Below are 12,323 nucleotides of genomic sequence, written 5' to 3' on the forward strand. Positions count from 1 at the left end.
TCTCTACTCTTTCTTCGCAATGACGATTACCTCCATTAGCCTTCTCATTCCTCCTTCCTTCACGTAACCCTCCCTCTCTTTCTGTGGTTGAATTCGTACTTAGTTCAACTTATCATCTGGGTTTCTTTGGAGTACTCTGTTTTCGATCTGTTGTCTTCGAATTCGTGGAAAACATCTGCTTTTAAATGTGGGTTTGCAATTTGGCGTCGTTTGTCGGTCCTGCGATTGATCATTCGCGTTTTTGCATGTACAGACTTTTACGGGCTTGAGGCAAATGCTGGGAGGTAAGATTGCCGGCAAGTGTTTTCCGTTATCTGGGTCCAGTTTTGAGTCGTTCGTCGTGAAATAGATTGTCGTTTGATTGACGCTGTCGTGCTGATGAGCGGTTTTCGGGTTTTTTGTAGAGGCTCTGTGTGATTATAATAAGGTTTCGAACCTTTGTGTGAGAACTGGGAGGGTCATTTTCGCAAGGTCGGTTCGCATAAATGCCTGCATATCGGTCCCTGGGGTTTCTTCGGGGAATCCGGCGAAAGCACCACCCAAATTCTCGAGGGACAAGAAAATGGTGCCTGATTCAGATCCTCCAAGCCTTAAGGATACCGATTCTTTGCATCGGTTTTTTGAATCAAAGTCCGCTCTAGAATTTTTATTTTTTTTTTTTTTTTGCCCTTTGCCTGCGATGACATCATACTTTTACTTATGTTCCCAAGGGTCTTGTTCCATGACTAAATTCATGTTTGCTCACCTATGTTTGTCTAAATTGGCTTGTGGTACGAAGCTTGTGGTTTTGACTGGAGCTGGAATGAGCACGGAGTATGGTATTCCTGATTATAGAAGGTTCTTTTGTTGATGTTTAGAATGATATTTTACATATCGCGGACATTTCAATGGATAGAAGTCACTGATGGGTGGAGATATTTCATTCTGGTTAATTTGAGATATAACAGCCACTCTTCTCATTAATTTGTTTTAAACTAATTATATCAAAGATGGTTTGAGTATGTTTTCATGGCTATTCTATATCTTTTAATTTGGATAATTAAGTGACTGGGAAGAACTGGAAGATAGATCTTGCTGTGATGCTGCATCATTTTTCATGCGTAACACTAGTCTTCAAGGAATGCACTCTGCATAACCTTGTGGTATATATCTATTTTCAGCATATGTGGTCATGTTTGTATGATTGCACTCTCATGTTAAGCTTTCATACTGAATGTGACAATTTGTAATCTTGTCTCCATTGTATATATGTTGACTGGTTCTTTCATAGCTAAGACAAACCCTTCCAACTTTATTTGTTTTTTGCAGTCCAAATGGGGCTTATAGCGCAGATTACAGGCCAATTACCCATCAGGTGATCTGAAGGCATGTGCTGGGATTTGCAGCTTCGCTTTTCTCCCCTCCCTCCCTCCCTCCCTCCCTCTCTCTCTCTCTCTCTCTCTCTCTCTCTCTCTCTCTCTGTTTATTGATTTCATTATGTAAATAGTAACACTCTGCTTATTATGAAGAGACGAAGCAAATATGGAGGATAAATTTGAAATTGAAGGGTCCTCTAGTACATATATACAAATTAAGGAAGAGGCAGAAATAAAATAGGTGGTGAGAATTGGAAGCCAGCTCATTTAATTGAAAGAGCATATTCCATAGGGAACATTTTTGTCACGTGAACGTCTTTGGGATACTTCAATTAGAATGTGCCTATGGAAGTAGCATAAAATCAGGATTGGGGTCATGCCTAAGAAAATAAGGGAGGACATTCAAGTAAGTTTGTTGGATTTCGGTTGTTATAAACAATATGATACCATGGAAAGTACAATAATGTGTTGTAGTTAGCTGATTTTGCATATGGAGAAGACCTGTTATCGGTTCTTGCTTTAATAAGATCTTTTCAGTTTCTTCTTGAGGCTTCTCTGTTGTTTTCATCTTTTTAAGTGTCTAACTGTGTCTAAGATCTTCAGCAGCTCTCATTATTTGACTTTAATTCGATGACAATTCATTGGGAATTTGTTCATTCTAAACAGGCCTGTAGGCGATATTGGGCAAGGAGCTATGCTGGATGGAGAAGTTTTATTGCAGCACAGCTTAGTGCAGCTCATTATGCCCTTGCGTCGCTAGAAAAGGCTGGTCAAATAGATTTTATGATTACCCAAAATGTTGACAGGTAAATGTCGAAATTTTATGACATTTTCAGAAATTGGAGGAAAAAGTTTAGATGAGGTGATTGTTTTGCTGTAGTGGGCAGCTGCAATAGAAAGTTTGGATAATGGAAACCATGGTTCAGACAAGAGCTTTGGTATGAAGCGGAGGCCTGATGGTGACATTGAGATAGATGAGAAATTCTGGGAGGAGGATTTTAGTGCCAAAAATATGGTGGGGGTGCTTAAACCAGATGTAAGGATCTGTCATCTACATTTTACATTTTTCTTTTGTAGCATTTCTGAGGTAATTAGCTCCTTAATGTTGAATCGAAGGTCAAGTATGTCTTCTTACTTACGTCTATATTATTTGAAAAGGGAAGTTGACAATGTATTACCATGGTCCAAGTATTTTTGCAAAAGCAAATTAATATGCTCTTTCCCAATTTTTTTGAAAAGATGTTCCTTCGGGTCATATCTAGGAATGAAAGATTTAATATGAAATAGCCACGGTCTTCCAATGTTTCTTCTCATTTCTTGTCCCTATGTAGGTTTATCTCCTTTTACTAGGGTTTACTTTGCACCACCAAAAAAAAAAAAAGGAAAAGAGATTTTTAAATGTGCTTGTTTGGCCATTTTCAAGATGATTTACTGGCATACAATGTGCTGATGGACCTCTTTTATTGTTTTAAAAGTAGGAGTAAACAGATAAGTAAAGTTTCTGTGGCATCTCAGAGAAGTTTGGTGCACTTTGTAGTTGGATTATAGTGTGTATCTGATACTTAGCTGTACTTTATCACGACCTGCATCGTGCATTAATTAAATAAACCGGTACATTTTTTACAATTAGTTTCCGGTAAATTGAATTAATATCACTCAAAACCACTAACTGGTATACATGTGATGAATGAAGGGTAAAACCCTAAATTGGTACATTTGCCAACTGCCACGTATCATTTAACTGAGCAATTTAATGGGAAAATTTAATGGAAAGTAGTGGAGGGCAAATTTTTCATGAGTGTACCAATTTAGGGTTTCTAGTGGTCAAATAATTAATTTTGAGTAAATTTGTCACAGATGTATCATTTCAAAGATTTTTCGTGGTATTAAACCTTGTTTATTTTGGTTTTTAAACCCTAGGAAGTTTCGTGAATGTTCTTTGAGAGGTGGCTGCATATCTTTCCTACAAAAAGGCCATCAAAGAATAGAGCAATTGCCCCATGATAACATAGTAATTGACCGTTGACTGCCCTTCATCTTCTTCTCAGAAAGTCATTTACATTCAACTCCTTTTCTTCGCCATATCTGCAAAGAACCATCACTGTGACAAGCAATCCCATCTTAGGCTTTAGTTCGCTGGCCCGCCATTCCGTCATATAGCTGCTCTCAACTCTCAGAGCAATCCACTCCCATTTAGACATTTTCACAAACGCACCCGAGGCCAGACCTTCATGCTTGAAACTGAGAACGGAAAATTCAAGCACTCTCCATGGAGGCCGAGTCTTCACTGTGCGTGACAAACCCAACTCTCTCTGTTGCCCTTTTATCACCGGATGTTGAAGTGCCTCCTTTCTCACCCAGTTGTGTTTACTGATGTAGGTTCGAGAGCAGCGAGATGCTGGCAAGTTTCCTGGCGTCAACACCCTTCTTGGAGGAGTCGTGGAGGCTGTGCAGCTTTGCGAACTCCACTGCTCCGAGGAGCTTTGTGGTGGACCAATGTGGAGAGGTTGGGTACCTGGCGTTCTCAGGCGTCCAGGAGATTGATGGTTCCTATCCGAGCTGTGGGACCCTGATGCCGCTGGGCGAGTGTGGATGCAAGGATCTGTTCTCGCTGTTGAGTTGCGACAGCAATAGTGAGGGGACAGTCAAGGTGGACGCCGGATTTGTCCGTCTCTTCTTGGGGTTTTACCAGCAAGAGGATTTCCAAAACCAGGTGCACAGTCACTTTTGCCTTGTTTGACTTCAACTTAGAAGTCTGACCATACATGACTTTAGTTCTTTTCTGGGTAATTCCGTCACATCAACTTTCATGAAATTATGGTTTAGCTTTCAGTCACCTCCTGATAAATTAATCGGCCTATGGACATTACCCATCTTGTGTTTCATAATTTGGATTGTTTAGTCCGGACCTACTACATGTCAATATGACATTTCAAGGGTGCAAAAAGCCGCAGTTTTATTTTATTTTCAAAGCAGAAAAGAACCAAGATAAGGGCGGTTGGCAGGAAATGTATCAAGTTTTGCATGGCAGAATTATAAGTGTACAGTACTTAATGAGGTGGCGTCTCTGCATTTTCCTTCCTCAGTAGTGCTTGCTTGCAGGGTCTTCTATTCTTCTTTTAACAGTGAGTTCATTCCACGCACTTGATAACAAGAAGAAAAGAGTGTTGAGTTTGACAGCATGAGATTGCAACGTTCCTTTTTTAGCAAAGTTAATATTTATTTAATTTAATCTAATGTGATTTAATTTTTTCAAGGCCTTATCTGGAAAAACTCACTGCAAAATACACAAATTCCACAAACCCTCCTACTAATTTGAATGGATTTGGTAGGATTTAAAATTTACATAGAAAGCAAATTAAGATACTAATTCTTAACCCTTATATGTGAAGGTGATGTGAGGGTGTAATTAATTAAGAACTCTTGAAAATCTATTGGCTATCCCTCATTCTGGAAATCCTGCTGCTGATTTCTTTTCCACTAGAAAGAAAAAAAGCAAATTTATCTGAGAGCAACAAAGATGCATTAACTATCAAGGTTTTCTTCAGAAGAACCATATTTGTTTTGTTTAACTTACTGGTTACAAACAGCTGGACAGTCTTATTGAACTGTGTATGACTGCTGGAATCTGTTTTGAGAGATTAAGCTGGTGCAGTAGATATATACATTGGACAGTTCTTGGACAATACTAAATTACTAATCTAGGTTATTTTTGTTCTTCATTTATCGTATTCCTGGGTCATGTGTTGAAAATCTAGATGTAATCTTTCTACAGAGCCATTATTTCATCGTAGTTTGCAGCAGTAAACTGTCAATATAGTAGTCTCCATAGTCCTCTCTTTTTTTTCTTTTTTTTTTTGGGGGGTGGGGGGGTCAAATGACATTAGTCATCCAGCATATTTGAACTAATCAAAATGCCCTTGGGTCATGCATGTATTAAGTTTTCCTCAATTCTTGCTTTCATTCTGAGAGCCAAAAACACAAAACCCTTCAAGCATTGAGCTGCTTCCTGCATGCAGATTAAGGAATTTCTGGCTAGAGTTAAGGTGATTATCCTCACTGGCCATTCCTTTGGAGCAACAACCGCATCTCTCACTGCTCTTTGGCTCCTCTCCCGTCTACAGCCCATTGCTTCTCCCATCTCAGTCCTCTGCCTCACCTTCGGCACTCCCTTGCTTGGCAATGAGTCCCTTTGCCGAGCCATTCTCCGAGAAAGATGGGGCGGGAGCTTCTGTCATGTTGTCTCGAAGCACGATGTAGTACCGAAACTGTTCTTCGCTCCACTAACCTCCTTGACTCCTCAACTGCACTTGCTGCTTCAGTTTTGGCAAGTCGCTATGGCTTCACCCATTTTAGACCAGTTTGTTGGAGAACTGCGAAAACAAAATTTCGATGAATTCTTCGGCAACATCAAGGCTTGCATTAAAGATGCTGCACAATCAGAAGGAGTGAAGAACAGCTTGTATTGGCCATTGGGTAGCTACCTATTCTGTTCAGAAGAGGGAGCAATCTGCCTGGATAATGCAACATCTGTTGTTAAGATGATGCATTTGATGCTCGAGATAGTCTCTCCAGCTTCCAGTTTTGAGGATCATCGAAAGTGTTTTCTGGATCATCTGAAGTATAGGTATTATACAACACTACTTTCTTTGCAATTCCGGAAAAGGATAAACATCAATGGCCTCTCCGAGTCAAGCTACGAAGCTGGTGTCTTCTTGGCATCACAATCCTTAGGAATAGATCCACAGGTAATTAAAGGCTTCTCAAATCCACACGAGACACTATCTTCTTGGCTTTCTAATACAACTCTAAAATAGTCTATCAGTGCCCTTGTTTTGTGGAAGGATTTTCTTGGAGCAGTCACTCTCTAATATGTGGAGCAGAGCTCTCCTTCACTCTATTCACTCTCTAATCCAAATGCATGCAGAATGACGTAGATTTATACTAAGACATCTTTTTGGTTATCGCTGAATGATAAGTTTTAGTCTTCACTTTGTGGGTTGTGTTATTATCACCGTGCAGGATAACAATATTTCAGAACCAGCTAAAGATTGCCTGCAGATAGCTCGGCACATGGGACGTGCACCGAACCTGAATAATGCTCATCTAGCTATTAAATTATCTAAGATAACGCCCTGCAGGGCACAACTTGAGTGGTACAAGACACGCTGCGACGAGTCCGTGGATCAACTTGGGTATTACGACACATTCAAGAATATTGCAGCATCCAGGAGGGAGTCCACAGTCAACATGAACCTGTTCAGACTCGGCGCGTTCTGGGATGAGGTCATACGCATGGCAGAACGGAATGAACTCTCACACGATTTCCACCGCAGGTCCAAGTGGATCAATGCATCCCATTTCTACATGCTCCTCGCCGAGCCATTGGAAATCGCTCGGTATTACCGTCGTGATATGCACAAGGAGAAAGGACATTACATCAAGCATGGAAGGAATAGTAGGTTCCAGATTTTGGACAGATGGTGGAATCGAAAGGTTGCTCTTGCGGCACAAGAACTCCAACAAAATAACAATAAAATGAGTAGGAGTCGGTATGCAAGCTTGACTCAAGATTCTTTGTTTTGGGCAAAGGTGGAGGAAGCGAAGGACTGGCTCGAGAAGGCAGAAGAGGAAAAGGACCCGAATAAGTTGGAACCACTTTTAAAGAACTTGAACAGTTTTGAAACGTACGCAAAGGAGCTAGATGCGAAGAAGGAGTTATCTATAGATGTTCTGGCTAAGAAGTCAAGTTACACATTATGGGCTGAGAAATGGGAAGCTTTCAAGTCGAAGTTCCCACAGCCACCTTCTGCGCCTGCTCTGAGTGGAATGGATTGTGATTAAAGAAAAATGGGAAAATTATCTAAGATAACGCCCTGCAGGGCACAACTTGAGTGGTACAAGGCACGCTGCGACGAGTCCATGGATCAACTTGGGTATTACGACACATTCAAGAAATTTGCAGCATCCAGGAGGGAGTCCACAGTCAACATGAACCTGTTCAGACTCGGCGCGTTCTGGGTTGAGGTCATACGCATGGCAGAACGGAATGAACTCTCACACGATTTCCACCGCAGGTCCAAGTGGATCAATGCATCCCATTTCTACATGCTCCTCGCCGAGCCATTGGAAATTGCACGCCATTACCGTCATGATATGCACAAGGAGAAGGGACATTACATCAAGATGGAAGGAATAGGAGGTTCCAGATTTTGGACAGATGGTGGAATCGAAAGGTTGCTCTTGCGGCACAAGAACCCCAACAAAATAACAACAAAATGAGTAGGAGTCGGTATGCAAGCTTGACTCAAGATTCTTTGTTTTGGGCAAAGGTGGAGGAAGCAAAGGACTGGCTTGAGAAGGCAGAAAAGGAAAAGGACCCGAATAAGTTGGAACCACTTTTAAAGAACTTGAACAGTTTTGAAACGTACGCAAAGGAGCTAGATGCAAAGGAGTTGTCTATAAGCTAGATGCAAAGGAGTTGTCTATAGATGTTCTGGCTAAGAAGTCAAGTTACATATTCTGGGCTGAGAAATGGGAAGCTTTCAAGTCGAAGTTCCCATAGCCACCTTCTGTGCCTGCACTGAGTGGAATGGATTGCGATTAAAGAAAAATGGGAAAATTCCAAATAAGGGTTTGAAGTGCCTTTATTTATTCAAATAAGGGCCTTAAATGGATCTTGTTTCAAGCAAGGTCCCAACTTTTTGACTTTTTTGACTGGTAAGGACATTTTAGTCATCTATCTTCTCTTCTTTTTTTTTTTTTGAATTTTTTCCCTTTTACTTTTTTTTTTTCCTTTATGTTTTTCTTTCTTATGTGCACCGGTGATGTTCGTAGAGGACTGGGCGAGGGCAACCCTGGGGGAGGCCATCCTCACGGCCATCAATGAGGCTGGCCCTTGCTAGATCTAGGCGATAGGCCTTGTAAGACAATGTGGGGTTGATCACACGAATCTAAAACATTAAGTGTGTGTTTGCTTTGCTTGCACATTTGGTACAAGTATTAGGGGTGTACGACAATGTGGGGTTGATCACACGAGTCTAAAACATTAAGTGTGCGTGTTTGCTTTGCTTGCACATTTGGTACAAGTATTAGGGGTGTACGAAAGAATTGAAAACTGCCTGGAATCGGACTAAATTGGCCAGTTCTAGGCGATTCCCCAGGGGTCCGGACCGGTTCTTGGTTTCAATAATTGGAACCGGATGACAGGCAGTCCGGTACCCAATTCTAATGTGAAAACGCCCACCCGGACTGCCCGGACAGACTAGTACTCTATATAAACATTTTCACTTTTATGTTTTGAAATCCAATTGTCAACCCTAGTTTTCTACTGCCTTTCCTAGTTTCCTGGTTATGTTTGTTTCAGCTTAGTTTGTTTACGGAGATTTGTCTTCATATTTCAAATATCAGAACGTTGAGCCTTCTGTTTGGTTTTGTGGGCAGATTTCCAGCTCTATATCTTAGTCACATTATAATGCTCAGTGGTGATGTTAGCCTTTAAACAGAGTGCAATCATCCAACAAACGATGAGTACATGGTCTTCTGTTTGGTCTTCATGTTGTGTGTGTTTTAATTATTACCTTCTGTTTCATTTCCCAAACTTTTATGTTAGCGTTTATAGTTTGTACAGTGTATATTACCTGCTATTCGGTCTTGTATTACACAACATATATGAGTTACTATGGAACTAGACTGGTTCCATGGATCTACTTGGAAATTGGATCGAACCAGCGGTCCGGTTCTCGGGTGAATCCATGAACCAATGGGCAATTCTTGGTTCCCATTTTGCCAAACCAGTCCTTAACAGGTGATTCTTGGTTTTAGGGTAGGAACTATCCACCCTGGAATTGATCACTCCGAACAAGTATTAATTGTTACTTGTTACAGTGTGAGGGTTATTATGGTCATTAACACTGATAGTGTTATTATGGTCATTAAGTACTATTTAATAATAAAAGTGTCTCAAAATAAAAGTGTGAGACATGGAAAGCCCTAATCAGTTTCACACATTCTCCTTGTTTTTCTTTTATCAATTTTTACATTGCTCTCTTTTCTTCTCTTATATTAATTTCTACATAGTATCGAGCCACATCAACAAGCATCACTCAACCCAAGTCGATGTTGGCCAGCCCTCTCGAGTCTAGATTTGATGCCAACGAGCGTAGTCGGCTCAGATCTGGCCTTATTGGCTTAGATTTGATGTCGTTCGGCGTCACGCGGTCTTGTCCATCCATTCAAGATTTGACGTTGGTTGAGCTCAGGCCCCTCCGTGCAAGCCAATCTAATTGGTGTGGTTCTTTAAGGTTCGCTTGTGTGTTCGTTGTTCTCTAAGTTTTAAAAAAAAAAGAAAAAAAAAATTGCAGCAACTTGCTTGATGGAGATGCTAATCCTATTCGCCACGAAATTGATGTTGGATGAGGTGGTTTCTGGTTAGGCATAACCTATGATTTGGGCGTTTTGTCTTGATGAAATAAGATGAATTGATTGAAGTATTATGGAGATTTGGATTGTTTGAAACAAATCACGATAGATTGTTGAATTGAATTAGTTGGAGGGATTTGAATTTGATTATTGTACTGAAAGTTCTTGCGTCATATTGGTACATATCGAATTATGGCGGAGATTAGAGGTGTAGTAGCTGAGGTTGTGTTTACAACCTCTAGTCATTTGACAGAGAAGATGTTAGAAGGTATCACCAATTTTCAACTATGGAGGAAAATCGTGTTGTAGTGTTGATTAGGAGAGAGCAATAGAATCATCTAACAGGTAAAATATCTGCCTTCGATACAAATTGAGATACTGTGGATGCTAGAATTCTTGGTCAAACATTGAGCTCCCTTGAATCTCAAATTGTAGATTTGGTTACACATTAATACTATGAATGAGTTGTGAGACTACTTGAATGTCCTTTATTCTGAACAAAATAATCTTTTAAGGATATATGAAGTGTCTCGGGGATTTTATAAGGCTAATAGAAAAGGTCAGCCGCTTACTTAATATTTTGCTAATTTCAAACAGATATATGAGGAGCTTAATTATCTACTACCCATTACTTATAATGTCAAGGAAATGCAAGAGCAATGGGAGAAATTGGCTATATTGAGTTTTTTTGGGGGGATTAGGGCAAGAGTATGATGACATTTGTTCCCAAATACTTGGAGGAGATAGGGTGAGTTTACTCACTGAGACATTTGCTCGTGTTCTAAGGATCTCGCGTGAACCACCTAAGGATGCATTTTCTATAGATGATAACTCAGTCTTGGCAACTCAAGGAAATTGTGGTGGTAGTCAAGGTCATGGTGGTGGTAGTGGTCGAAGTGGTGGCACCAACCGTAGTTTTGTTGAAGGCCAACCACCCTCTGCTAGCAACACTTATAATGACATAGGGGGTAATACCGGTTTGGTTTGAAATTGTCATTACTGTGATTTACCTAGACATATTTAGAGATTCTGTTATAAGCTTCATGGAAGGCCTTCTCAATAGGCTACAGTTAATGTAGCAGTTAATGTAGCTGATGTAGTAAAATCTAGTGCCTCTTCACAATTCATTGCGGGAGGAAAGTTGATCAGAATGTCAAAGGAGGAATTTGCTAGGTATAATCAACTTTATATTTCCAAATGAGTTTCTCTATCCTCCTTCATAGCTACTTTTGTTCAGATAGGTAATGCAAAAGCGTGTCTTTCTTTTGCCTTTTGCCCATAGGTCATTGATTTAGATGCTACCTATCATATGACTAGAGTGTCAGGTATCTTTTCTGACTTTCATGAGTCTATGTTTAATGTTATATTAGCTGATGGTTCTTTATCCACAGTAAAAGGATAGGCACAGTTCCCCTAACATCCTCCATATCTTTATCTTCAGCCATATATCTTCCTAGTTTTCTGTTCAACGTTATGTCTATCAATCAGCTTACTAAAGCATATGATTATTCCGTAACTTTTTATCCCGATTCATGTGTTTTTCAGGTCTTGAAGACGAGGAAGACGATTGGTAAAGGATGTGTCAGGGGGGCTATACTTGATGATACTACAAGTGTTGTTTGTTCCATAGCTTCCCCACAATAGATCCATTGTCATTTGGGCCATCCATTCTTGGAAAGTTTAAAGAAGTTAGATCCTCAATTTTAATCTTTATCTAGTCTTGAGTGTAAGTCATGTCAGTTTGGGAAATTGCACCATATTAGTTATTGTTCAAGAATCAATAAACAGACCTCTCAACCATTTATGTTAAGGGTTAATATCCTGAAAAATCCCAAACGGGTACACTTGTAACAAGTTTACCCCAAACTATTTTTTTAACCATAAAAAATCTCAAACTAGTAAACTTGTGACAAATTTACCCCGACCGACTATAAAAACCCTAAATTAGTACATTTATGACAAATTTACCCCAAACTAATTTATTCGACTATAAAAACCCTAAACCGGTAAATTTGTAACAAATATACCATATGCTAAATTGGATTAATATCACAAAAAAAAAAACATAAAAATTGTAAACTGTGACAAATAGAATGTAAAATTCTAAATTGTTATACCGGTTAACTGTCACGTGTTATTTAACTTAATAATTTAAGAATAAAACTTAACAAAAATTAACATAGGGTAAATTTGTCACAAGTGTACCCGGGTTTGGGGTAAATTTGTCAAAAGTATACCAGTTTTGGGTTTTTGGTGGTCAAAAATAGTTTAGGATAAATTTGTCACAAGTGTACCAATTTTGGGTTTTTTAGGGTATTAACCCTTATGTTAATTTATTCTAATATATGAGGTGTTTGTCCTACTCTTTTTAAGTTGGGTTTCAAGTACTTCATTACTTTTGTAGATGACTATTCAAGAGCCACTTGGCTATGTCTAATGAAAAGTTATTATGAGTTATTTTCTATATTTTGTGCATTTATTAGCGAACTACATATTCAATTTTCAGCTCTTGTTTGTATTCTTCAAAGTGATAATACTAAAGAATAT

General features: G+C 39.5%; 2 protein-coding genes across 4 annotated transcripts; both read left to right on the top strand.

The window, feature by feature from the left end:
• Window positions 1-69: 69 nt before the first annotated feature.
• LOC108955218 (NAD-dependent protein deacylase SRT2-like) lies at window positions 70-2,312 on the top strand. Its single transcript, XM_039301904.1, has 5 exons — window positions 70-284; window positions 405-837; window positions 1,309-1,354; window positions 2,022-2,161; window positions 2,282-2,312. The coding sequence occupies exons 1-5, from the start codon at window positions 275-277 to the stop codon at window positions 2,310-2,312; spliced, it is 660 nt and encodes a 219-aa protein (XP_039157838.1). The 5' UTR covers window positions 70-274.
• Window positions 2,029-7,813, top strand: LOC104420106 (lipase-like PAD4). 3 transcript variants are annotated; one of them, XM_039301842.1, is made up of 5 exons: window positions 2,029-2,161; window positions 2,236-2,391; window positions 3,735-4,068; window positions 5,375-6,103; window positions 6,378-7,813. In XM_039301842.1, the coding sequence occupies exons 2-5, from the start codon at window positions 2,330-2,332 to the stop codon at window positions 7,197-7,199; spliced, it is 1,947 nt and encodes a 648-aa protein (XP_039157776.1). In that variant the 5' UTR covers window positions 2,029-2,161; window positions 2,236-2,329; the 3' UTR covers window positions 7,200-7,813. The 3 variants fall into 3 exon arrangements, with proteins under 3 accessions (XP_039157776.1, XP_039157777.1, XP_039157778.1); XM_039301843.1 differs by lacking the exon at window positions 2,029-2,161 and adding an exon at window positions 3,276-3,644 and having other exon boundaries at window positions 2,253-2,391; XM_039301844.1 differs by lacking the exon at window positions 2,029-2,161 and adding an exon at window positions 3,404-3,644 and having other exon boundaries at window positions 2,253-2,391.
• The last annotated feature ends 4,510 nt before the right edge of the window (window positions 7,814-12,323 follow it).

This window comes from Eucalyptus grandis, chromosome 9, assembly GCF_016545825.1.
Source record: "Eucalyptus grandis isolate ANBG69807.140 chromosome 9, ASM1654582v1, whole genome shotgun sequence".
Classification (NCBI taxonomy): domain Eukaryota; kingdom Viridiplantae; phylum Streptophyta; class Magnoliopsida; order Myrtales; family Myrtaceae; genus Eucalyptus; species Eucalyptus grandis.